A 25,964-nucleotide genomic window follows, 5' to 3' on the forward strand; every position below is an offset into this window, starting at 1 on the left:
TACATTCTCACAAGTCAATATTTTCAAATATGTTTCATTGCTGCAAATAAAGCACAGTACGCACCTTATATGTTATAAACTATATGAGGGTAAACAGATTACATTCTCTTCTAGGGTTCATTTCTGGAACAGACTGTACTTTATGAACCAGTGTACAAGATCTACACAGCCCAGAATTAAAAAGTTAAGCACCCAGAAGACTCGGTCGGCTGTCGATGTAACTTCGAACACGTACTACCCATCGGCGGATGTGTAAATGATTAGAGTTGCAAGTCTCTGTGACAGACAGAACGGGCACCAGAGTTAACTAATGTTGTTCGTGTTTAGCGTTGTTACCAGACCTGGGAACATGTGTAAAGATGTATGAGTGTCGGGATAAACACCAGACGTTTTGATCACGGTGAAGAACAGGGAGACATCGCCTACTCGTGATAGACTGTGTCATCAGCACCTGACAGAGTTTTGTGGGACTTTCGTATGTGGCACTGGCCTGATGGTGAATTGCATGGAACTTGCGGGCAGGTATAATCGGAGTCAAGATTGCAATCGTTCACACCTGACCACCACAAGGCTGGATCACCTTGTTGTGCACAAAACACAAGTTATCCCTCTGACGTCTGCGCCTGTCATCCAAGAAGAAGTAATAGACTCCCCATAAGATTCTGGGTCATCCTGCACCATTGGCCGGAGCCTAGCGGCAGCCAGACTAGAGAACAACTGTGCCACCTGTTGGCTGCTGTAAACACAACACAAACGGCTGCGGTTTGAGTGGTGTCATGACCGGGACCCAAACACTGTTGTTACATGGCGCCGCACCGTGTTCAGCGATGGACCGCGGTTTTTGCATACCCCAGATATCCGTTGGTGAGTATGACGGCAATCTGCGGAGGGGTCCCAGGGGTCCAATGTTTTGAAGCGGCGAGGAAGCACAGCGGTGTTTCTTCAGGTACCATGGTGACTTCAGTTCGCTATTGGTAGTGATTAGGGGAACAACGGTAACTAATTGACACCATGTGTCCTCATTTATTGCCTTTCATGCGACAGTATCGTAGTGCCATTTTTCAACAGGACAATACTCGTCCGCACATGACACACATCTGTCTGAACTGTCTGTGTGACATTGGGGTACTTCTGTGGCCAGTAAGATGGACAGTCTGTCTCCAACAGAACATGACACAAAAGCCCCAGGATTGTCGATCTTTTACAGAGCGGGCTTCAGTGCAAGATGTTTATAATTGTTCCCACAACGAAACTTTATCTCGACACCAGACATAAAATCCAAAGAGATTCTGGTCATATGTAAAGTATACTACCGGCAGGGCGCAATCAATGTCCTATCTGCGTGATTGGAGTGGGAATAATATCGATGACAGTATTGCTAAAGCAGAGCTACTAAATAAAGCTTTCCGAAATTCCTCCACCAAAGAAGATGAAGCAAATACTCCAGAATCCGAATCAAGAACAGCTGCTAACATTAGTAACTTAAAACTTGATATCCTCGGAGTAGTGAAGCAACTTAAATCACTTACTGAAAGCCAGCCTGTATACCAATTAGGTTCCTTCCAGAGTATGCTGATGCAATAGCTCCGTACTTAACAATCATATTCAACCGCTCGCTTGATGAAAGATCCGTATCCAAAGATTGGAAAGTTGCACAGGTCAGACCAATATTCAAGAAAGGCAACAGGAGTAATCCACTAAATTACAGGTCCATATCATTAAAGTCAATTTGCAGCAGGATTTTGGAACGTATTTTGTGTTGGAAAATTATGACTTACCTCGAAGAGAACGGTCTTTCACTGCCTGTCAACGCGGATTTAGCTAACATCGTTCTTGTGAAACGCAACGAGCTTTTTACTTCCACGAACTGTTGAGTGCTGTTGACAAGGGATTTCAAATTGATTCCGTATTCTAGATTTCCAGAAGCCCTTTCCACTGTACATGACAAGCGACTTGTAATCAAATTGCATGCTTATGGAATATCGTCTCAGTTATGCGACTGGATTAGCGACTTTCTGTCAGAGAGATCACAGATTGTAATAACTGATGGAAAGTCATCTAGTAAAACAGAAGTGATTTCTCGCATTCCGCAAGGTAGTGTTATAGCCTCTCTGCGTTCCTTACCTATATAAACGATTTAGGAGGCAATCTAAGCAGCCGTCTTAGGTTGTTTGCCGATGATATTGTCGTTTATTGTGTAGACAAGTCATCAGAAGATCATACCAAATTGGAAAACGATTTAGAGAAACTATCCGTACGGTGTGAAAATTGGAAACTGACCTTAAATAATGAAAAGTATGAGGTCATGCAAATGAGTGTTAAAAGGAAGCCGTTAAACTTCGGTTACACGATAAATCAGTGAAACATAAAGGCCGTAAATTCAGGTAGATTCTTAGGAATTAAAATTACGAACAACTTAAATAGGAAAGAACGCATAGGAAATGCTATGGATAAAGCGAACCAAAGAGTGAGATTTATTGGCAGAACACTTAGAAGATGCAACAGCCTACACTAAGCTTGTCCGTCCTGTTTTGGAGTACTGCTGCGCGGTGTTGGATCCTTGCCATACAGAATTAACGGAGTACATCGAGAAAGTTCAAGGAAGAGCAGCACGTTTTGTATTATTGAGAAATAGAGGAGAGGATTTTTGTTTAGACATCATTAAAACAAAGGTGTTTCTCGTTGCGGCCATATGTTATCACTAAAATTCAATCACCAACTTCCTCCTCCGAGTGTGAAAATATTCTGTTGACGCCGACCTACATAGGCAGAAATGATCTTCGTAATAAAATAAGGGAAACCAGAGCTCGCACGGAAAGATGTAGATGTTTGTTTTCTCCTCGTGCTGTTCGAAACTAGAATAATAGAGAATTATTGTGAAGGTGATTAGATGAACTCTCTGCCAGGAACTTAAGTGTGATTTGCAAACTATCCATGTAGATGTAGATGTAGATGTAGATGTGTGGAATCAGCACGGACGTGAACTCCGTCCGAAGACTGACATCCACGATACCAAGGACCAGGTACAACAGTTGTGGGCCAGCTTGCTTCAGTAACAGAGCCACACAAACGACATATTACTTGGTTCTCCGTACTCTCCCAGTTTTCCAAACAACTGATGTTTCACCCATACATTAGTTACCGTCCCCTGCACTCTTGGTAAGAACTTTAAAAATTAATATAACCTTACTGAGCAAAGAGATCCATTGTTTTCGCTACTAATTACGATACAGAACCTGTACAAATTATGTACTATGGGCGCCTTTGGCATCCCCTCGTCCTGGCGCCCCAAGCGGCTAGCTGTGTTGCTTGGCCCTTAAACCTTCTCTGCTTAGGTGAGGATACGCCGGCTTCGTGACACCCTTTCAAACCGAATGCATGCATTCAGGCCAGAGTGGGGTACAACGTTGCACTGATAAGTGGGCTCGTGCTGCTAAATTCTTTGTAAATTTGATTCTATTTTCCAATCATTGAAATAACTTCACATGGTCACTTAACTTGTAAAATTTCATTTTTTCCTCCCCTTCTGGGTATTCCACATTTTTTGACAGGAAGTGTTGTGAACAATCTCAATCTGTCGGATGAGAGCGAGTGTGAGAGAAAGGAAAACTCACTGTTCGAGGTCGTTGATCAGCAGCTGGTGCTCCACTCTGTGGTGGTAGAGATGCGCCTGGAATTCTTGCTGCAAGTGTGGGGGGACCCTCACGTCCACAGGGTGGCCGGCGAGGTGCGCCTTCGACCAGAAGTCGATGCCAGCACGCTGCCGCCACTCTGCCACGACGGGCAGCTGCTCCTCCGTGGGCACCAGTCGGTACACTTTGTGTCTGTACGAAGAACACAGCCATTAGAACAACGTTCAAACGCTAAGCACGATGAAGAATTTAAGGAATATTTCTGAACAGCGAAGAGACACAAGGTAAACATAGCACACTTAATATTAGTCACCACGAGGACTAGGTTCAAATGGCTCTGAGCACTATGGGACTTAACATCTGAGGTCATCAGTCCCATAGACTTAGAACTACTGAATCCTAACTAACCTTAGGACATCACACACATCCATGCCCGAGGCAGGATTCGAACCAGCGACCGTAGCGGTAGCGCGGTTCCAGACTGTAGAGCCTAGAACCGCTCAGCCACTCCAGCCGGCCAAGGAACAGACTCCACTAGTTTTTTCAGGTATACCATATCCATTTGAAGCCACAGATTCATTACTAGAACCAGTGACGCTGCCAAATTGTTGTAGTATTGGTTGCTACGTTTCACTCGCTGTTACAAATAGCCCCCGAAATTTTCTGTGATACTGAGATCAGACGATTTAGCGGGCCCGTCGACTTGCGAGAGGGTGCCTGAATGTCCGTCAAACCGGGAACGTATAGGTGTTGCGCTTTAACACTCATGTTGTCGTCCTGGAACATCGCACGGTCCACAGCTTACTCGTCACGGGGATGTAGAAGTAAAGACAACATTTGGTCACCTGGAAAGGTGGGTGAATAGGACCAAGTCATGATAGGAAAAAACACCCCAAAATGTCACTTTAACAACTCCGGTCAGACCAACACACATACACACTGCAGGTTAAATTTATCTTTGAGTGGTCGATACTTTCCACGTCTTACATCTCTAGAAGAGGAAAGTAGTCAGACCAGACTATATGCCAACAGCTAGCTACTGTCCAGCTGACGTGTTGTCTGTTTCCGCCGAGGCCGATGTGAATGGGTAATGTGACTAAAAAAGAAGGAAACACGCAACAATTGCGCTCTTGGAAAGTCACACACAATGCTGCGGACCTCATACATGTACCTCCGTCCGTTAACCCCTTTCCTTCAACCACCACCTAAACTGTCAGTCGCCAGACGTTGATCCGTCTCGATGCTCCCTTACACCAGGTCTCCAACATCACCAAACTACAATCTTTCAACGGTATTATGGCGTACCAGGTGGTATGTAACTTTGATTCCTGTCTCAGTCATCACGAATCATATGTCAGGGATAGTCCTGAGACGTGGTTGCTCACTGAGCTAAAGAAACTTTCATGGAGGGTCTATAAGCTTTACAGCAGCATCGTCCCCATGACAGAGTCAAAGGAGAATTATGATTTGTACAAGAACGCTGTTGACTGTCATATTTGTGGGTTGACATTAGATTGGAAAGCGTAAACTCCCCATAAGGACCATTGCCACCTAACGGCAGCTGCAGTGCAGCTCACAATGCATGCAACCTGAAGTATCAATTACAACTGCACATACCAGTTTTCTTCGATAATTTGAGTGGCTATGATGCTCGCTTTATTATTGAGCACTTCGCCGATTTTGGTGTGAAAAGTGAGCATCAAGAAATATATATTATTCTCCAAACAAATGACGTCTAGAATTATGATGCACTTCCTCGGGTCGCTACGTTCTATGCAGGTAACAATCCAGAAACTGGTTGAAACAATGTATCAAGGTGATATACACATGATTCAAGGTGCATTTCCCTATGATACAAAGTTTCAGCTTGCGACTAAGAAGGGGATTTTCCCTTACGAGTATCTGGATAGTATGGCAAATTCGATGAAACAAGACTATCCGGTATAATTGTATTTTCCAGTAATCTCTCGGGTAATGTCATAACGGATATAGAGTATTAGCATGCTGTGAATGTCTGGAAGGAATTTCAACTTTGGGTGAATACGCGAAGCTGTGCATGGACAAAGACGTACATTTGCTTATGGACGTTTCTGTAAAATTCCGGAGTGTATGCATTACCACATACAAACTCGAATTTGCCTTTTATTACACAGAACTGAGGTTTTCTTGAGATGCAATGCTCGAGAAAACGAAGGAAACCATCAGACTATTGATCGATGTGGACATGCTTCTTTCCTTTGAGCGACGGATCCACGGGGGGTTTGCCAATCTGTCCATATGCACACCAAGACAAAAAACCCACAGATGGGTGAGATGTTCAGTGCATCCATTGAGTATAGTTATATCACGTACTTGGATGCGAATAACTTAACACGCCATGCAACAATCGCTGCCAATTGGTAGGTTTCAATGGATGCCTGAAGAAGATCTCAGTGGACTACGTGAGATATTTAGAAACGGGGCACGTCAGATGATTCTGATGTAGGATATGTTGCGGACGCAGACCCCGCATACCCTGTTAATATGCACGATGCATATGCTGATTTGCCCTTGTGTCCAGAGTGACTAGTTCTGCGAAGCACAGGTTCCATCTCGAAGCTGATGACAACGCTGGGGACCATGCAGAGGTATGTTATTCATTACTGTAACCTTCAGCAGTATCTTCGGTTACGGATGGTTCTGGCTGGACTTAGATATGTTAACTCCTTCAACCAGTGACGCTGGCTGAAGGAGTGATGATGAAGAGGTCCCATACTCTGAGGAGCATTGGGGACGATGCGGGAGACCCGCACCGCCGACTAGGCAAGGTCCTAGCGGAGGTGGTTTGCCATTGCCTTCCTCCGACCATAATGAGGATGAATGATGATGATGATGAAGACGACACAGCAACACCCAGTCATCTTGAGGTAGGGAAAATCCCTGACCCCGCCGGGAATCGAACTTCCTCCGACCGTAATGGGGATGAATGATGATGATGAAGACGACACAACAACATCCAGTCATCTCGAGGCAAGGGAAATCCCTGACCCCGCAGGGAATCGAACCTAGGACCCCGTGCACAGGAAGCGAGAATGCTACCGCAAGACCACGAGCTGCGGAAGGAGTACGTTGATCTAATTACCACACCGAGGGCTCCCGTGGCGTATGATTTTGAAAAAGACTTTTTTAAATTAATGAACAATGCAGTTTTTGGCAAAACTATGGTGAATTTAAGAAATCACTGAGATATTCTAAATAGGACAGCATGGGAAGGGCGCTATGGCGTAAGGGAATACATCGCCAGACCAAATTTCAAATGGGTCAACATATTCAATAAGATCTTTTTTTCTGTGGAGATGGCGAATGTTGCTGCAGAATTCAAAAAAGTTATCTTTGTGGTAATGTGCATACTGGAGCTATCCAAACTCCACGTGTACCGTTTTCATTATGAGTTAGCGAAAACTCATTCAGATAGTATGAAATTATTTTATATGGATACATCTATTGGGTGAACAACGGCAATCCATAAGAAGTAATTATGTACCACGTCAATGAATTCGACACATTCTTACACACAGCCGATAAACATTATGGTATTGTTCCAAGGAACAAGAAGGTTATCAGACTAATGAAAGGAATTTTGTAAACGCTCGGGTTTACACATCGATAAATTCTACATAGAGCAAACCAGTAGAAACTCCAACATAAGATATAAAGAGCACACCAAAGAAAGTGAAAACAATCCACTCACATTTTTTCAATATTTACAAACAGAAAAACACAACATAAAATCCATAAACGAAACACTAGAAATTCTCCATATTAAGGAAAAGGGGGTCATCATCAACATCCTCGAGGAAATAGAGACATATTGAAACGCATACAGCAACCCCATATATTTACTGAACGAAAAAACTGACATAAAGAACAGAAAGTTCACAGAAAACTTTATTCACATTAAAAAATAAGAAGACGGGTAAGGAGATAAATCAGAGACACTAAATAATACATCCCCATACTAACAGCGATAACAGCATGAATAGTATACAACGAAGACATAACGGTAAGAAAACATTACAAATCATAGACAGTAACAAAATTATTACAGAAAAATAAAAACGTAATACAAAAATCTCAGCTAAATCCAAAACAAATTTCAGGAAAGACATAATTAGAACAAAACATATAAAAATTATAAAAAAACAACCAATATCCACACACCACTTACTTGCAATGGTAACTATGAAACATGTAATATCGCTGATCCACTGTCATCCAAGTTGTTAAAAGAAAAATAGTATACATAAAAACCGACTAAAGTGGGATATACATCTCCAACTTACATCTAAGCAGAAACTAAAAATTCTACAGAAAGGCAGTACATAGCAGCAACGATATTACGTGTAAGGTAAAAACACCAAACGAATTTAAGTCTTTAGAGGACATATTTTGCACTGTAGGCCCCAAGAACAGAAGTCTTCTTCTTGAGTCGATGTAGAGCAAGGTACACTTTGAATTCCACATTTTGAATAGCATAAAACATGAAGATTCAACGCATCCACATTACCTCCTCGCCTTTGACATAGCTGAGGGTGTTCGTGTGGTCAAATAATCGAAGCATTGCCACCATATATTTTAGGGTATATCATGATCATCCCAGTGAGTTCCATGGTAGAAATGTTTTAACCACTTTGCACTCCTCCATATCTTAACACACTCCACATCGCCGCTGCGCGGAGCGGCCCCGCGGTTTGAGGAGCCATGTCGCAGATTGCACGCCATCTCCTGCCGGAGGTTCGAGTCCTCCTTTGGGCATGGGTGTGTGTGTTGTCCTTAGCGTAAGTTAGTTTAAGCTAGTTTAAATAGTGTGTAAGTCTGGGGACCGATGTCCCAGCAATTTGGTCCCTTAGGAATTCACACACATTTGAACATTAGAACTTCACATCCTTGAAAGACCTTGGTGATGGAATGCATGCTGAGAATGTCTCTGTTATACCAGCATCTTCTGTGCACACTACGAATGAAACATCTGTAAATATGAACTGTCCATTCTCTTCATCACAGAAATTCTTAAAGTCCTCATTGATGTTTACATCTTGAGATGCCATGGTGTAATACTTCAGGTATGACACAGCACTTGCTCATTGATACAGCTCATCGCATAACACCAGTGATTGGGCAACGGTTAATCACACTCTACTCTGGTCCGGCAGAAATTTTCACCTGTTACCATTGATACATTTCAATTCCCAAATGTGACTAACATCATTGAAACCTTTGAACAAAGACTGATTTATCAGCCACTACATCTGCTACCTGCGGACTCTGTGTATGGTAAGACACTCCCAAGAGCGAAGTGAAATTTAGGGAAACTCGAAGTTTATATAACTGTGTTCAATAATTCCAATCCTTATTTCGAACACTTATTTGCAGTCAGAAGTTGAACATGTTTTCAACTCTGGTAACAGATGCACACACATATCCTTCTGTAGTATTTTAGATCTCTATGAACTAACCCACGCCATTCACAGTATAGTCTCCGCAAATTTAAATGATTTGGTCACATATGCATCAACATCGAATACCCAATCCAAATTCTTTATGCTGGTTGTCAATATCTTAGTTCATTGATTTCAGTTATTGTTAAATTTGTTTCTTGAGAGATCTGAATACTTCCAAATAATAAAGTGATGTAATTGGTCTCCGTCTGATTTAGTGGTCAGATTCATTCCTTAATCATTGATTTGATGAGTGATAGTGTACTGCTACTAAATATTGCAGGGCCACATTCAGTCATTTAATTAAAGTATCCACTTAAAGAACTCCACCCACTCATAGGCAAAGACAACAACCCATGTACATGGGCCATCAGTCTACTGACTGGTTTGATGCGGCCCGCCACGAATTCCTTTCCTGTGCTAACCTCTTCATCTCAGAGTAGCACTTGCAACCTACGTCCTCAATTATTTGCTTGACGTATTCCAATCTCTGTCTTCCTCTACAGTTTTTGCCCTCTACAGCTCCCTCTAGTACCATGGAAGTCATTCCCTCATGTCTTAGCAGATGTCCTATCATCCTGTCCCTTCTCCTTATCAGTGTTTTCCACATATTCCTTTCCTCTCCGATTCTGCATAGAACCTCCTCATTCCTTACCTTATCAGTCCACCTAATTTTCAACATTCGTCTATAGCACCACATCTCAAATGCTTCGATTCTCTTCTGTTCCGGTTTTCCCACAGTCCAAGTTTCACTACCATACAATGCTGTACTCCAGACGTACATCTTCAGAAATTTCGTCCTCAAATTAAGGCCATTATTTGATATTAGTAGCCTTCTCTTGGCCAGAAATGCCTTTTTTGCCATAGCGAGTCTGCTTTTGATGTCCTCCTTGCTCCGTCAGTCATTGGTTATTTTACTGCCTAGGTAGCAGAATTCCTTAACTTCATTGACTTCGTGACCATCAATCCTGATGTTAAGTTTCTCGCTGTTCTCATTTCTACTACTTCTCATTACCTTCGTCTTTCTCCGATTTACTCTCAAACCATACTGTGTACTCATTAGACTGTTCATTCCGTTCAGCAGATCATTTAATTCTTCTTCACTTTCACTCAGGACAGCAATGTCATTAGCGAATCGTATCATTGATATCCTTTCACCATGTAAGACCTGAGTTTCTCCTGGCGCATACAACTTTCAAATAACTTCCGGGAATTCAGCCAGGTAACACTTTCAGCGACCGCCGATATTTCGGCGGGAGAACACCCCGCCATTTTCAAGGCAAACTGCCTTGCCTTGAAAATGGCGGGGTGTTCTCCCGCCGAAATATCGGCGGTCGCTGAAAGTGTTACCTGGCTGAATTCCCGGAAGTTATTTGGAAATTTCACCATGTATTTTAATTCCACTCCTGAACCTTTCTTTTATTTCCATCGTTGCTTCCTCGATGTACAGATTGAAGAGTAGGGGCGAAAGGCTACAGCCTTGTCTTACACCCTTCTTAATACGAGCACTTCGTTCTTGATCGTCCACTCTTATTATTCCCTCTTGGTTGTTGTACATATTGTATATGACCCGTCTCTCCCTATAGCTTACCCCTACTTTTTTCAGAATCTCGAACAACTTGCACCATTTTATATTGTCGAACGCTTTTTCCACGTCGACAAATCCTATGAAAGTGTCTAGATTTTTCTTTAGCCTTGCTTCCATTATTAGCCGTAACGTCAGAATTGCCTCTCTCATCCCTTTACTTTTCCTAAAGCCAAACTGATCGTCACCTAGCGCATTCTCAATTTTCTTTTCCATTGTTCTGTGTATTATTCTTGTAAGCAGCTTCGATGCATGTGCTGTGTTAAGCAGATTGTGCGATAATTCTCGCACTTGTCAGCTCTTGCTGTCTTCGGAATTGTGTGGATGATGCTTTTCCGAAAGTCAGATGGTATATCGCCAGACTCATATATTCTACACACCAACGTGAATAGTCGTTTTGTTGCCACTTCCCCCAATGATTTTAGAAATTCTGATGGAATGTTATCTATCCCTTCTGCCTTATTTGACCGTAAGTCCTCCAAAGCTCTTTTAAATTCCGATTCTAATACTGGATCCCCTATCTCTTCTAAATCGACTCCTGTTTCTTCTTCTATCACATCAGACAAATCTTCACCCTCATAGAGGCTTTCAATGTATTCTTTCCACCTATCTGCTCTCTCCTCTGCATTTAACAGTGGAATTCCCGTTGCACTCTTAATGTTACCACCGTTGCTTTTAATGTCACCAAAGGTTGTTTTGACTTTCCTGTATGAGTCTGTCCTTCCGACAATCATATCTTTTTCGATGTCTTCACATTTTTCCTGCAGCCATTTCGTCTTAGCTTCCCTGCACTTCCTATTTATTTCATTCCTCAGCGACTTGTATTTCTGTATTCCTGATTTTCCCGGAACATGGTTGTACTTCCTCCTTTCATCAATCAACTGAAGTATTTCTTCTGTTACCCATGGTTTCTTCGCAGGTACCTTCTTTGTACCTATGTTTTCCTTCCCAACTTCTGTGATTGCCTTTTTTAGAGATGTCCATTCCTCTTCAACTGTACTGCCTACTGCGCTATTCCTTATTGCTGTATCTATAGCGATAGAGAACTTCAAACGTATCTCGTCATTCCTTAGTACTTTCGTATCCCACTTCTTTTCGTTTTGATTCTTCCTGACTAATGTCTTGAACTTCAGCCTACTCTTCATCACTACTATATTGTGATCTGAGTCTTTATCTGCTCCCGGGTACGCCTTACAATCCAGTATCTGATTTCGGAATCTCTGTCTGACCATGATGTAATCTAATTGAAATCTTCCCGTATCTCCCGGCCTTTTCCAAATATACCTCCTCCTCTTGTGATTCTTGAACAGGGTATTGGCTATTACTAGCTGAAACTTGTTACAGAACTCAATTAGTCTTTCTCCTCTTTCATTCCTTGTCCCAAGCCCATATTCTCCTGTAACCTTTTCTTCTACTCCTTCCCCTACAACTGCATTCCAGTCGCCCATGACTATTAGATTTTCGTCCCCCTTTACATCCTGCATTACCCTTTCAATATCCTCATACACTTTCTCTATCTGTTCATCTTCAGCTTGCGACGTCGGCATGTATACCTGGACTATCGTTGTCGGTGTTGGTCTGCTGTCGATTCTGATTAGAACAACCCGGTCACTGAACTGTTCACAGTAACACACCCTCTGCCCTACCTTCCTATTCATAACGAATCCTACACCTGTTATACCATTTTCTGCTGCTGTTGATATTACCCGATACTCATCTGACCAGAAATCCTTGTCTTCCTTCCACTTCACTGACCCCTACTATATCTAGAGTCAGCCTTTGCATTTCCCTTTTCAGATTTTCTAGTTTCCCTACCACGTTCAAGCTTCTGACATTCCACGCTCCGACTCGTAGAACGTTATCCTTTCGTTGATTATTCAATCTTTTTCTCATGGTAACCTCCCTCTTGGCAGTCCCCTCCCGGAGATCCGAATGGGGGACTATTCCGGAATCTTTTGCCAATGGAGAGATCATCATGACACTTCTTCAATTACAGGCCACATGTCCTGTGGATACACGTTACGTGTCTTTAATGCAGTGGTTTCCATTGCTTTCTGCATCCTCATGTCGTTGATCATTGCTGATTCTTCCGGCTTTAGGGGCAATTTCCTACCCCTAGGACAAGAGAGTGCCCTGAATCTCTATCCGCTCCTCCGCCCTATTTTACAAGGCCGTTGGCAGAATGAGGCTGACTTCTTATGCCGGAAGTCTTCGGCCGCCAATGCTGGTTATTTGTCAAAATTTAGGCAGTGGCGGGGATCGAACCCGGGACCGAAGACGTTTTGATTGTGAATCAAAGACGCTACCCCTAGACCAAGGGTACTACCTCGCATTTGCCCTAATTCTGTAAAAATGCGACATGACTACCAAAATGAATAAAGATTTTTTTTAAAAAAGGCACCTTTGTGTTTCTCATGTAACTTTCGACCTGTTTTAAATGTCACAAGACCTCCACTTGAAAATTACGAGATAGACCCAAGATGGTGGCTTCCGAAGTAGTCACCATGTTGGTAACATAGACTCACAGTTGTTTGGATTTCAGGTCCGCTTGTTATGCAGACAACTGTTTTTTTTATCAAAACCCAAACATTTCTCAGGACGTTTATACTGTAGTCAGAGGGTTCTATTTATTCAGTTATGTAAAATGTACTTATGTTTTAAACAGTAATTATTCTAACGAAAGAAGATAATAGAATATGAGGAGACCGTGCGATGCCGACACTGCCATGCAATGACGTCTGGACAAACGGTCACAATGGCCACTACTTGTGATCACAAGCAGCTGTCCACCACGCCACCAGTTCCAGCCAAATGGAGCCCACAATCTGAAGATGGCCCATTAAATGTGCCCAAGTCGGTCATTTTAATAAGTGAGATATTCTGCGATCTTGACTGTTTTTCCTAAATGATTCACTTGTGTTATCTTTTTATCTAAAATGCTGCAACGATGGTAGGTTTAGTGGTCTGCAGTCAAACGATAGAGATAATAGTTATCATTTGCTGAGCACCTTTTATCAGGACGAATACGGCAATTAACAGCATTACTGAGTACAGCTTCTTACAGCTGGCCTACAGCATTTAATAGGTTTTGAGGACAATTACAACAATGACTTGGTTATAGCAACTTTTGCTCTTTGTATGCAATGAGACCCGTGGTCTAGGGGTAGCGTCATTGACGTCTTCGCCCACGGCAATTAACAGCATTACTGAGTACAGCTTCTTACAGCTGGCCTACAGCATTTAATAGGTTTTGAGGACAATTACAACAATGACTTGGTTATAGCAACTTTTGCTCTTTGTATGCAATGAGACCCGTGGTTCAGGGGTAGCGTCATTGACGTCTTCGCCCACGGGTTCGCACCTTAACAGTGCTTAAATTTTGAATAAAAATCGTCAGTAATGGCGGCCAAAGACTTCCGGCTTAAGAAGTCGCCATTATTCTGTTAACGGCATGTCAAAGAGGGAAGAGGAGCGGACAGAGGTCCAGGGAAGGCTCTTGCCCTTGGGGTGAGAAACTGGCCCTAAAAGGCAGAAAAATCAGCAACGATCAATGGCATGAGGATGTAGAAGGCAATGGAAACACTGCATTAAAGTCTTGTAATGTATATTCACAGGACATGTGGCCTGTAACCGAAAAAGTGTCATGATGGTATCTCCAGTAGCAAAAGATAATGGACTAGTCGCCCTTTCGGATGTCAGGGAGGAGCTGCCAAAGGGGAGTTGACCATGAGAAAAAGTTAGAATAACCACCGAAAGGATAACGTTCTACGAGTCGCGGCATGGAAGAAGTTGAAGGTGGTAGAGACTCTAGAAAACGTGAAAAGGGAAATGTTAACGCTCAATCTATACATAGCGGGGATCACTGAAGTGAAGTGGAAAGAAAACATGGACCTCTGCTCACATGAGTATACAGTGATATCAATAGTAGCAGAAAAAGGTATATCAGGAGTAGGATTAGTTGTGAACAAGAAGATAGGGCAGAGACTGGGTTATCAGAATCGACAGCAAACCAACACTGAAGGCAATAATTCAGGTTTAAATTCCAGTGTCGCAAGCTAAAGATGAAGAGACGGAGAAAGTAAACTAGAATATTGCATGGGTAGTTCAGTAAGTAAAGGGATATGAAAATCTAATAGTCAAGGGGGATTGGGTTGTGGAAGAATATAGGTTGATAGTAGGAATGAGAGAAGAGAAAGACTAATTAGCTTCCGTAATAAATTTCAGATAGTAGTAGCGAATACTCTGTTCAGGAATGACTATGGGAGGAGGTATACTCGGAAAAGGCCAGGAGATACGGGAAGAGTTCAGTTCGATTAGGCATACATTCAGGTCAAGCAGCGATTCCGAACTCACATACTGTATTCAAAAGCGTTCCCAGGAGTAGATTAAAGCACAGATCACAATTTAGGAATAATGAAGAGTATGCTGAGGTTTAAGAGACTAGTCAGAAAGGGTCAATGTTCAAAGCAGTGGGATACGGAACTACTAAAGAACGAGGAAAAACGCGTGAAGTGTATATACAGCGATAGTGAATATTTCCTTAGGCAGTTCAGTTGAAGCGAAATGGACGTCTCTAAAAGAGCAATCACAGAAGTAGGAAAGAAGAACTTAGGTACAAGGAAGGTAACTGTGGAGGAACCATGGGCAACAGAAGAAATACTTGACTTCATCGATGAAAGAAGAATGTGCAAAAATGTACAGGGAAATTCAGGAATACAGAAATACAAGTCACTTTGGAATGAAACAAACAGGAAGTGCAGGGAAGCTAAGGCGAAATGGCTGCATGAAAAATTTGAACTCGAAATGGAAATAATCATCGAAAGGACTGTCTCAGCATAAAGATAGGAGAAGAAACAGCAGTCGGTAGGGTAGAGACAGTCGATCCATTATTAGAACCAGAATTTAAAAGAGGTTTGGAAGACTTAAGGTTAAATAAGGAACAAGTGACAGATAACATTCCATCGGAATTTCGGAAGTAACGGGGAAGTGACAACAAAACGACTATTCATTTTGATGCGTAGAATGTGTGAGACTGGCGATATACCATCAGAATTTCGGAAAAGCATCATTCACTCCATTCCGAGGATTGCAAGAGACGACAAATGCGAGAATTATCGCACAATTAGCTTTGTAACTCATGCATCCAAGCTGCTGAGAACAATAACATGCAGAAGAATGGAAAATAATATTGAGGATCTGCAAGATGACTATCAGTTTGGTTTTAGGAAAGGTAGTTCTGACGTTGAGATTGTTAATGGAAGCAAGAATGATGAAAAATGAAGACACGTTCATTGAATTTGTCGACCTGGAGAAAGCTTTCGACAATGTGAAGTGGAGCAAGATGTTCGAAATACCGAGAAGAATTAGTGTAAGTTATAGGGAAAGACGGATAGTATACCGTATGTACAAGAACCGAGAGAGAACAATAAGCCTGGATGATCAGGAACGAAGTGCTCGGTTTAAAAAAGATTGTAAGATACGGATGCAGTCTTTCAGCACTACTCTTCAGTCTATACCTCTAAGAAGCTGTTATGGAAATAAAAGAAAAGGTCAATAATGCGATTAAAAACAGAGGTGAAGGGTCATGTATGATAAGATTTGCTGATAACATTGGTATCCTCAGTGAAAATGAAGAAGAATTACAGGATCTGTTGAATGAAATGAACAGTCTAATAAGCACAAAATATGGACTGAGAGTTAATCGAAGTAAAATAAAGGTAATGAGTAGTATCAGAAATAAAAATACCGAGAAACTTAGCATCAGAATTGGGGGTCACGAAGTAGGTGAAGTTAAGGCATTCTGCTACCTAGGCAGCAAAACAACTCATGAGTGACAGAACAAGGAGAACATAAAAAGCAGACTAGTACTAGGAAAAAGAGGCACAAAGGGCAGTCCTGGCCAAGAGAAGTTTGTGAGTATCAAACATAGGCCTTAATTTGGGAATGTACGTGTGGAGCACAGCATTGTACGGCAGTGAAACGTGGACATGGACTATAGGAAAACAGGGACAGAAGAGAATTGAAGGATTCGGAATGTGGTACGACAGAAGACAGTTGAAAATTAGGGGACTGATGAGGTAAGGAATGAGGAGGTTCTGTACAGAATCCTCGAGGAAAGGAACCTATGGAAAACACTGACAAGAAGAAGTGGCAGGTTGACAGGACATGCGTTTAGGAGTCAGGGAATAACCTCCATGGTATTGGAGGGAACTGTAGAGGGAGACAGAGATTTGAATACATGCAGCAAATAATTGAGGACGTAGTTTGCAAGTGCTGCTCGGAGATGAAAGTTGACACGGGGGAGAATAATATTGTCGGAGCTAGCTCTAAGGTGTGCCTTAGAAATACAACCAACGACCCAGTATGGCTGAATCTTGTTTCATATGATTTGCTAGCTTCGACCACAGTAGTATAACACATGTTATAATCCACCTGTACTCAGTTACGAGATTGAAATACTGCTACTCCACTCTTCATATACATCCCCTGACACAAGCACGATAACCGTTGCATCTTGGTGGTTCTCCACAGTTGTAAGAGACACTGTGAGCTTGAAGGCCGTCAGTTTGGCTAGACAGTTTGCTCGTGAAGCTATTGAGACTCTCTCGTATAACGAGAGATGGAAAAGTTTTCGGTGCGACAAACGTAACCAAACTGTTAGAATAGCGGTGCGGTTGAACCTGAAAAGTATACTGGTCATGTCAGACCCTGAAGATCTGTCTTTATAAATGTCATAAAAATATTTCAAAAAAATCAAAGAGTGAAGACTAAAGTATGTCAACAAAAAGGAACATCAACACATGAGAGGAATACGGCTCACATTTTAGCAGCGATAACACCCAGGCTGCATGTCGCTTCGAGGAAACTTAATGTGCTAGTGGGATCAGGCATGCGAGTGTTCTGTGAATACTACACCCCACTGAATTTCATCCTATCCACATTTCGCTCCATGCAAAGCTCCGTGATAGTGAACTTCTAAACCTGTTACAGTTCTCCGATTGCCGTCTACGACAAATGCGAAGTGATGCAGCGTTCCTATATTAGATTTTTTTGCGCATGAGACATTGCGTACAAACCATGATCATATTAATCTTCAGATCAGTTGAAACTGGCTTAGAGAAGTGGATAAACAATGACCTCCGAGCGTTAACGTGTAATATAAGTTTTTGAATAGGTGGTTTCTTATTTCATTGATGGGACTCTAAATAACAAGTAGCTTCAGGTCCTAACAGACACGCTGCTGCAGTATTGGAAGACATCCACTGTGCGTAAGGCAATCCTTGAGGTACAAGCATATAAGATTGCTCATGCATTACGCGCAGATAATTAGAGACCATGCGTACAAAGTTTTGACATCGTTTGGTCCATCGTTCGGGAAACACAAAATCGCCTACACTTCTGGACTTTTATATGTAAGAAAACCTAACAGATCTAGAAGGAAACGTAGACGACTTCCGATGATGTGAAATATGGTGAAACACTGCTGTGATCCGCGAGTACTGTCTGTCCGAAATCGCTTTCAGAGGGTATCAATGACCCAGATCAACAATTTGAGCATTTGATGTGTCAGTCGTAATAAGAAACACAATACCTGAATTACATATTGTTCACATTTAGAACAGTAGCACAGATTTTTGTGAGACAATTTTTGCTGACAATGAGACAGGGCTGCGGCACTATTACCTTGCTGCTATTCAGTCAAGATCTAGACATAGTAGGCCCATAACTCCTCTTCGAAGGCTCCTATCAGTGCAACAGGAAACGTATACAGTTCCATGAAAGAAGTTGAGCGTACTTCGGCCGCTATAAATTCGCGATACTCTCCGCTGTAAGTTATCTAAAACCACAGCTAAAAATATTTAATCGTTTGGGATGTGTTTTGAGAGTCTATCCTAGTTGCATTAACATACGAGTACTTCTTCTTTGACCCATTGTGCGTAGAACGCATCACTTAGCTGCCCTGTTAGGTGGATACCTTTCCGGTCACCTCGAGTGCGGAGGCAACAGAACCCGAGGCGTATAGCTGAAAATTTTCTGTTAAATGTCTTTCGTTAGTAATGGGGACGAAATGTGTGTTTCATGTTGCGTTAGTGATCACCCGCTTGTAACCAGACCAAGAATCTCATCGTTATAAAGTATTTCGGAACCGTTGGTTTACTCTCTTCAACAACGCGAAAGAACTAGAACTGGAAGGGTGCAATGCAAGGAAAAAGTGGCAATTAATATAGCAGTTATATTAAGCATATTACACGGAAGCACTCAGAATGAACTTTCTGGAGGAAAACATGATTTATTGTTTAAGAAATGCATGAAACTCTTTTCACACAATAACCTCATTTTTAAACAGCATGGGTATATCTCTTCTCTTCACACATTACAAGGATCTCGTTGCGATGGCTGATAGCAGTATCTGAATCGATAGAAATCAAACGATATCAATCGGTGTCGACTTGCCCCTGATCGTTGTCACCGTTAAATAGCAGAAGACGCTGGGTTTAAGGTGTCGTCTGTTAGCTAAATTTGTCAGGTAGCGAAAACCAATCAAAGTTAGTCGATTTGAATAGATTCAAGAACTCCCATCAGCCATTTGGCTGAGAATATTCTTTGAAGGTACGAACAGCAACGAAGTGTGTCTTAAGCCAGTTTTACGCGAGCGACTTCCTGACTAAAGTCAACTCACAGTACTTGCGCCTTTCGTGCTTGCGCGTAAATCGGCAACCAACAACGACAAGAATGTGTCTGCGACTTCAATGAACTATAGATAGTGCCGAGTGTGGAGTTCTAAATTTTCGAGTATGCTGAACACTGTGCATGCGCAGAGACAAGGGACTACGCCGGCGTCTGCTAAGTTCGAAAGTTATAACGTATTCTGGTAGAGCTCACGCCTATTATGGAAATGGATTTTATGCTTTTTGGTCTTCTTAATTTTTATTGTGTTGTTTGCTGCGTTTTCGTGGCACATTGAAAAGTTACACAAGTTCCTGTTCTTTTTTTCTTGTTTGTTTTTTTCCTGCGAGTGTTCTTTCTACAAGAGAGACGACGTGTCTGGAAGCAATTTTATTTACATTTTACAGAGAAAGAAACCTACACTACGCATAAATAAAAACGTAAACAGATACACATGTTTGAATGACAATTATTTTGACAGCGAGAAAGTTAGTTATTGGACGAGAAATATAATGTTCGTTGTTATTTGGCATTTAGCAAGGAAACATGATACAAAGGTTAAAGCAAACAGGTGCTTTTTAGTGAATTCTAGATATTATCTGATGTGTTTGTAAGTACATGTTTTCTCGAGTAATTACGTGTATATGTTCTGAAATGTTTGGATGACACTTAACCTATTCTTTTAGTTCTCAGGAGAGTGAACAATTTACCAAACAATCTTTGATAAGAACTTCCACAACGAATTTTTCTTTGGTCATTAATAAATTCTATTGCCATTGCTTGTTCCTACATTTTATTTCTAAGTTTCGATTTTTCCGCAGTAAGATATCCCCTCATAACCTCACTTTCACCATTGAGTTGCCGAAGTGCACAGCAGACAGCTCTCGCAATATCGGCCATTCGGGTGCAGACTTGTAAACGAAACTGACTACTCAAAACAGACGAGACTCAGTAGAGGAATAAAACGGCAGGGGCGCTGCAGTAGACGCACATGTCTCGAGAAGTCGACTGAGATAAGAAAGTCGATAGTGTAAGAGGGGCTTTAGACGGACCGCCGCTGCAGGTAGCATAACATTTGCGAGACTCACCCGCTGTATGAGACGGCTGCCAGCGCAGGCGCTAGAAGCGCAGCCAGCGGCAGCAGACACAGTGCAGAGGCGCGCATCCTGTCGTGTGGTTACCTCGCCGCCCGCTCTCCACATATATACCCATCCTTATCTCGTTCCTAGCCTCTAATTATCCACTTCATTTAGTGCTATATTTAAGAACTCTCAACAACTGATGCAAACCCTCTTCGTATTTTGTATATAGCGATGAGCCGAAACATTATGATCACTTTTCAACGCGAAACTGCGGCCACGCATGGGGAAATCCACTGACCGATGGTTATGACCATCGCTTGCAAACGAGCACCTGGATACGAAGAATCTGTTCCGCTGTTAGTGAGCTACAGTTTTAAGCTTCTGTGGAAAATGGGTGAAGGACTGTGAAACCATGTCTGTCTTCCGATCCTCCTCACAGAACATGGGTGTCGGAGGCTTGCCTGCTCTATAAAGAAGTATGGGCATCGTTTGTGACATACCTGCCGGCAGAGTAGAATTTTGGTGCAGTCACGTTTCAGAGAACACCGGACAGCGCACATGAACATGGATCTACGCATCAACGACTCCTTAAAGTTCCCATGCTCACTCAGCGTCATCGTCAATGAGGACTACAGTGGCCGCAGGATCATCGAGAGTGGACCACAGATCAATGAAAACGAGTGGCCTGGTCGGACAAATCACATTTATAGTTATACCACACTGATAACCGTGAGCGGACACTGCCTCTTTCAGATGAATGGCTTCTTGAGACAATATATTGTGGTACAGACACACGCTGATGTGGATGGTATACTGAGGTGACAAAAGTCATGGGACAGTGATATGCTCATATACAAATAGCGGTAGTACCACGTACACAAGGTATGTCATTTCTACTGAGATAATTCATGTGAAAAGTGTCCGACATTAAGATGGCCGCGGAAATTAACAGACTTTCAAAGTGGGATGGAAGTTGGAGCTAGACACATGGGACATTCCACTTCGCAACTCGCATTCGGGAGGACGACGGTTCAATTCCGCGTCCGGCCATCCTGATTTAGGTTTTCCGTGATTTCCCTAAATCACTCCAGGCAAATGCCGGGATGGTTCCTCTGAAAGGGCACGGCCGACTTCCTTCCCCATCCTTCCCTAATCCGATGAGACCGATGACCTCTCTGTCTGGTATCCTTCCCCAAACAACCCAACCCAACCCCACTTCGCAACGTTAGGAAATTCAATATTCCAAGATCCACAGGGTAAAGAGCATGCCGAGAATACTACATTTCAGGCATTACCTCTAACCACGGACAAAACAGTGGCCGACAGCTATCACTTAACGACCGAGAGCAGCGGCGTTTCGTACAGTTTTTATTGCTAACTGGGTGAAATAACCGCAGAAATCAGTGTGGGACGTACAACGAACGTGTCTGTTAAGACAATATGGAGAAATTTGGCCTTAACGGGCCGTGGCAACAGACGACGGACGCGAATGCACGACATCGCCTGCAGCGCCTCTCATGACCTCCTGACGTGTATCGATTGGATCATAGACGATTGGAAAACCATGGCCTGGTCAGACGAGTCCCCATTTCAGTCGGTAAGAGCTGATGGAAACGTTCGAGTGTGGCGCAGACTCCACAAAGCTATGGCTCTGTGCAAGCTGGTGGTGGCTTCGTGATGGTGTGGGCGCTGTTTACAGGTAATGGACTGGGTCCTTGGAGACCATTTGTAGCTATTCATGGACTTCATGTTCCCAAACAATGATGGAATTTTTATGGATGGCAATGCTCCATGTCACTGGGCCACAGTTTTTTGCAATTGGTTTTAAGAACATTCTGGACAGTTCGAGCGAATGGTTTGGCCCCGAGATAGTCCGGCATGAAGCCCATCAACTTTTATGGGACACAATTGAGAGGTTAGCTCGTGCACAAAATCCTGCACCGATAACACTTTCGCATCCATGGACGGCTGTAGAGGCACGATAGCTCAGTATTTCTCCGGGGAAATTCCAGTGACTCATTGAGTCCATGCTACGTCGAGTTGCTGCGCTACGCCAGGCAAAAGGATTTTTTTATTTTTTTTTATTTTTAATAGATGTGGAGCCCCTCCACGCCCACACCGGCATGATGGCCAACACAAAAGGTCTACTGCCATCTCTGCATAAGGGTTAGTATTCACTAAAGTGAGGTGTCGCAGGATGTGGGTACTGCGATGTTTGCGTACGTCTGGTTAGGATTAACCATTAATACGCGCTCATCTGGAGATAGATTTGTCGAAGTCTGACGAAGGGTAGCGGTTTGAAGGGCAGAGGAAAAAAAGTGCCAAAGCAAGAGCCAAGGGAAAAAAAACCTCTGCGAAAGTTAGGTCGGGCGGCAAGAGCAGTAGCGGTTGTCTTGCTGCCTGCGATAGGTTGTGCAAGGATAGGCTTTGTAAGTAGTGGGTATCATGCATGTCGATACCCTGACGTTGTGCGTTTGTGCTGCTCGGCGGCTGGCGCTGGTTGCTGGTACAGAGTCGTCGTTCAGCGTCCTGCAACCTGCAACAGTTAGGTTTGTTATCGGTCTTGTGTCCGATAGGTCATATACCGGAGGCACAGTGTGAGGGAATGTTGGCAGCTTGTTCGTGCGTCTGTGGGCGAGCTCGTCGGTGTTCCTGCTGTGGCCTGTTGGTCGGCTCTAATAGCAGCTGGTAGTTGCCAGTCAGTGTTGCTGATATGCAGGGGCTTACCGACGTTTGTCGCTGTTTGCGTATGTTAGTTTACCATAGGTGGTTATGCCCTAGCTAGCAGTGTCTTTGGCCGCTTGTGTTTCCACCTGTGGTTGTGAGGCAAAAGGAGGTCCGACACGATATTAAGAGGAATCCCATGACTTTTGTCACCTCAGTGATACGCTGTCATCCAGCTGAACGGCTGTTTGAGACGTACACTATGTGATCAAAAGTATCTGGACACCGCCAAAAACATACGTTTTTCATATTAGGTGCATTGTGCTGCCACCTACTGCCGAATACTTCATATCAGCAACCTCAGATGTCATTAGACATCGTGAGAGAGCAGAATGGGGCACTCCGCGGAACTCACGGACTTCGAACGTGGTCAAGTAATTGGGTGTCACTTGTGTCATACATCTGTACGCGAGACTTCAACACTCTTAAACTTACCTCGGTCCACTTTTTCCGATGTGATAGTGAAGTGGAAACGTGAAGGGACACGTGTAGCACAAAAGCGTACAGACCGACCTCGTCAGTTGACTAAAGGGGATCGTAATGTGTAATAGGCAGACATCTATCCAGACCATCGCACAGGAATTCCAAACTGCATCAGGGTCCACTGCAAGTACTATTACAGTTAGGCGGGAGGTGAGAAAACGTGGATTTCAGGGTCGAGCGGCTGCTCACAAGCCACACACCACGCCAGTAAATGCCAAACGACGCCTCGCTCGGTGTAAGCAGCGGCCGGCCGAAGTGGCCGTGCGGTTAAAGGCGCTGCAGTCTGGAACCGCAGGACCGCTACGGTCGCAGGTTCGAATCCTGACTCGGGCATGGATGTTTGTGATGCCCTTAGGTTAGTTAGGTTTAACTAGTTCTAAGTTCTAGGGGACTAATGACCTCAGCAGTTGAGTCCCATAGTGCTCAGAGCCATTTGAACCATTTTGTAAGCAGCGTAAACAGTGGACGACTGAACAGTGGGAAAACGTTGTGTGCAGTGAGGAATCACGGTATACAATGTGGCGATCCGATGGCAGCGAGTGGGTTATGGTCAATGCCCGGTGAACATCATCTGGCAGCATGTGCAGAGCCGGCAGTAAAATTCGGAGGCGGTAGTGTTGTGGTGTGGTAGTGTTTTTCATGGAGGGGGCCTCCACCCTTTGTCGTTTTTTGCGTGGCACTATCACAACACAGGCCTACACTGATGTTATAAGCACCTTCTTGCTTCGCACTGTTGAAGAGCAATCAGGGATGGTGACTGCATATTTCAGCGCCTGTTCATAATGCACGGCCTGTGGCGGAGTAATTACACGATAATAACATCCATGTGATGGACTGGCCTGCATATAGTCCTCACCTCTATCCTACAGAACACCTTTGGGATGTTTTGGAACGCCGACTTCGTGCCAGGCCTCACCGATCGACATCGATACCTCTCCTCAGTGCAGCATTCCGTGAAGAATCAGCTGCCATTCCCGAAGAAACCTTCCAGCACCTGATTGAACGTATGACTTCTGGAGTGGAAGCTGTCATGAAGGATAAGGGTGGGCCAACACCATATTTAATTCCAGCATTACCCATGGAGTCGCCACCAACTTGTAAGTCATTTTCAGCCAGGTGTCCGGACACTTCTGATCACATAGTGTATATCGTGCCACAGAAACTTTCTGATGGGGGTACTGTTTACTATGTGGGACAGTTACATGGACTTCCGGGGAACCTGTGGTAGTAATCGAAGGCACTATGAAAGATGAGAAGCGTGTAAACACTATTGCGGACCACCAGCATCCCTTTACGCTTGATGTCTCTCTCGTCGGCGATGACATCTTCCGGCAGGATATCTGTCAGTGTCACGAGGCCAGAGTCATGCTACAGTGCTTTGAGGCTCATGATAATTAAGTCGCGTTGTTATCCTGGCCACCAGACTCGCCTGATCTTTATGCCCTGGAATAGATCTTGCACGCCATGCAGAAACCACCGGTCTATATTTATGGGAACTGCGTGACCTGTGCGGTGACATGTTACGCCACGTACCTCCGGATACCTGTCAGGGAGTTGTCGAGTTCATGCCCGCAGAATCGCTGTTTTACAAAGTTGGATATTTACGCTATTATTAACCCTTTGACTACCAACGGGACGTATGTGCTCCACGATAAGTTACCAGAGAACCAAGTGGAATTTGTTGCATGTTGTTGCTAGGTATGTGTCCCACTTTTAAAGGGAAGCCTACTATTGGCTAGCAGATTTTTTATACACTCCTGGAAATGGAAAAAAGAACACATTGACACCGGTGTGTCAGACCCACCATACTTGCTCCGGACACTGCGAGAGGGCTGTACAAGCAATGATCACACGCACGGCACAGCGGACACACCAGGAACCGCGGTGTTGGCCGTCGAATGGCGCTAGCTGCGCAGCATTTGTGCACCGCCGCCGTCAGTGTCAGCCAGTTTGCCGTGGCATACGGAGCTCCATCGCAGTCTTTAACACTGGTAGCATGCCGCGACAGCGTGGACGTGAACCGTATGTGCAGTTGACGGACTTTGAGCGAGGGCGTATAGTGGGCATGCGGGAGGCCGGGTGGACGTACCGCCGAATTGCTCGACACGTGGGGCGTGAGGTCTCCACAGTACATCGATGTTGTCGCCAGTGGTCGGCGGAAGGTGCACGTGCCCGTCGACCTGGGACCGGACCGCAGCGACGCACGGATGCACGCCAAGACCGTAGGATCCTACGCAATGCCGTAGGGGACCGCACCGCCACTTCCCAGCAAATTAGGGACACTGTTGCTCCTGGGGTATCGGCGAGGACCATT

The 25,964-nt window shown here is 43.8% G+C and overlaps 1 protein-coding gene across 1 annotated transcript in view; it reads right to left on the minus strand.

Moving 5' to 3' along the window:
- LOC126259524 (carboxypeptidase B-like) overlaps positions 1–20,530 on the minus strand; it is a 93,008-nt gene extending 72,478 nt beyond the window's left edge. Inside the window, exons 1-2 of the mRNA XM_049956390.1 lie at positions 20,450–20,530; positions 3,615–3,824 (exon numbers count right to left, since the gene is read on the minus strand). Of these exons, the coding sequence (XP_049812347.1) occupies positions 3,615–3,824; positions 20,450–20,526 (287 nt within the window). The 5' untranslated portion in view covers positions 20,527–20,530. The remainder of the gene's footprint in view (positions 1–3,614; positions 3,825–20,449) is intronic.
- Between the last annotated feature and the right edge of the window lie 5,434 nt (positions 20,531–25,964).

This window comes from Schistocerca nitens, chromosome 5 (assembly GCF_023898315.1).
Source record: "Schistocerca nitens isolate TAMUIC-IGC-003100 chromosome 5, iqSchNite1.1, whole genome shotgun sequence".
Classification (NCBI taxonomy): domain Eukaryota; kingdom Metazoa; phylum Arthropoda; class Insecta; order Orthoptera; family Acrididae; genus Schistocerca; species Schistocerca nitens.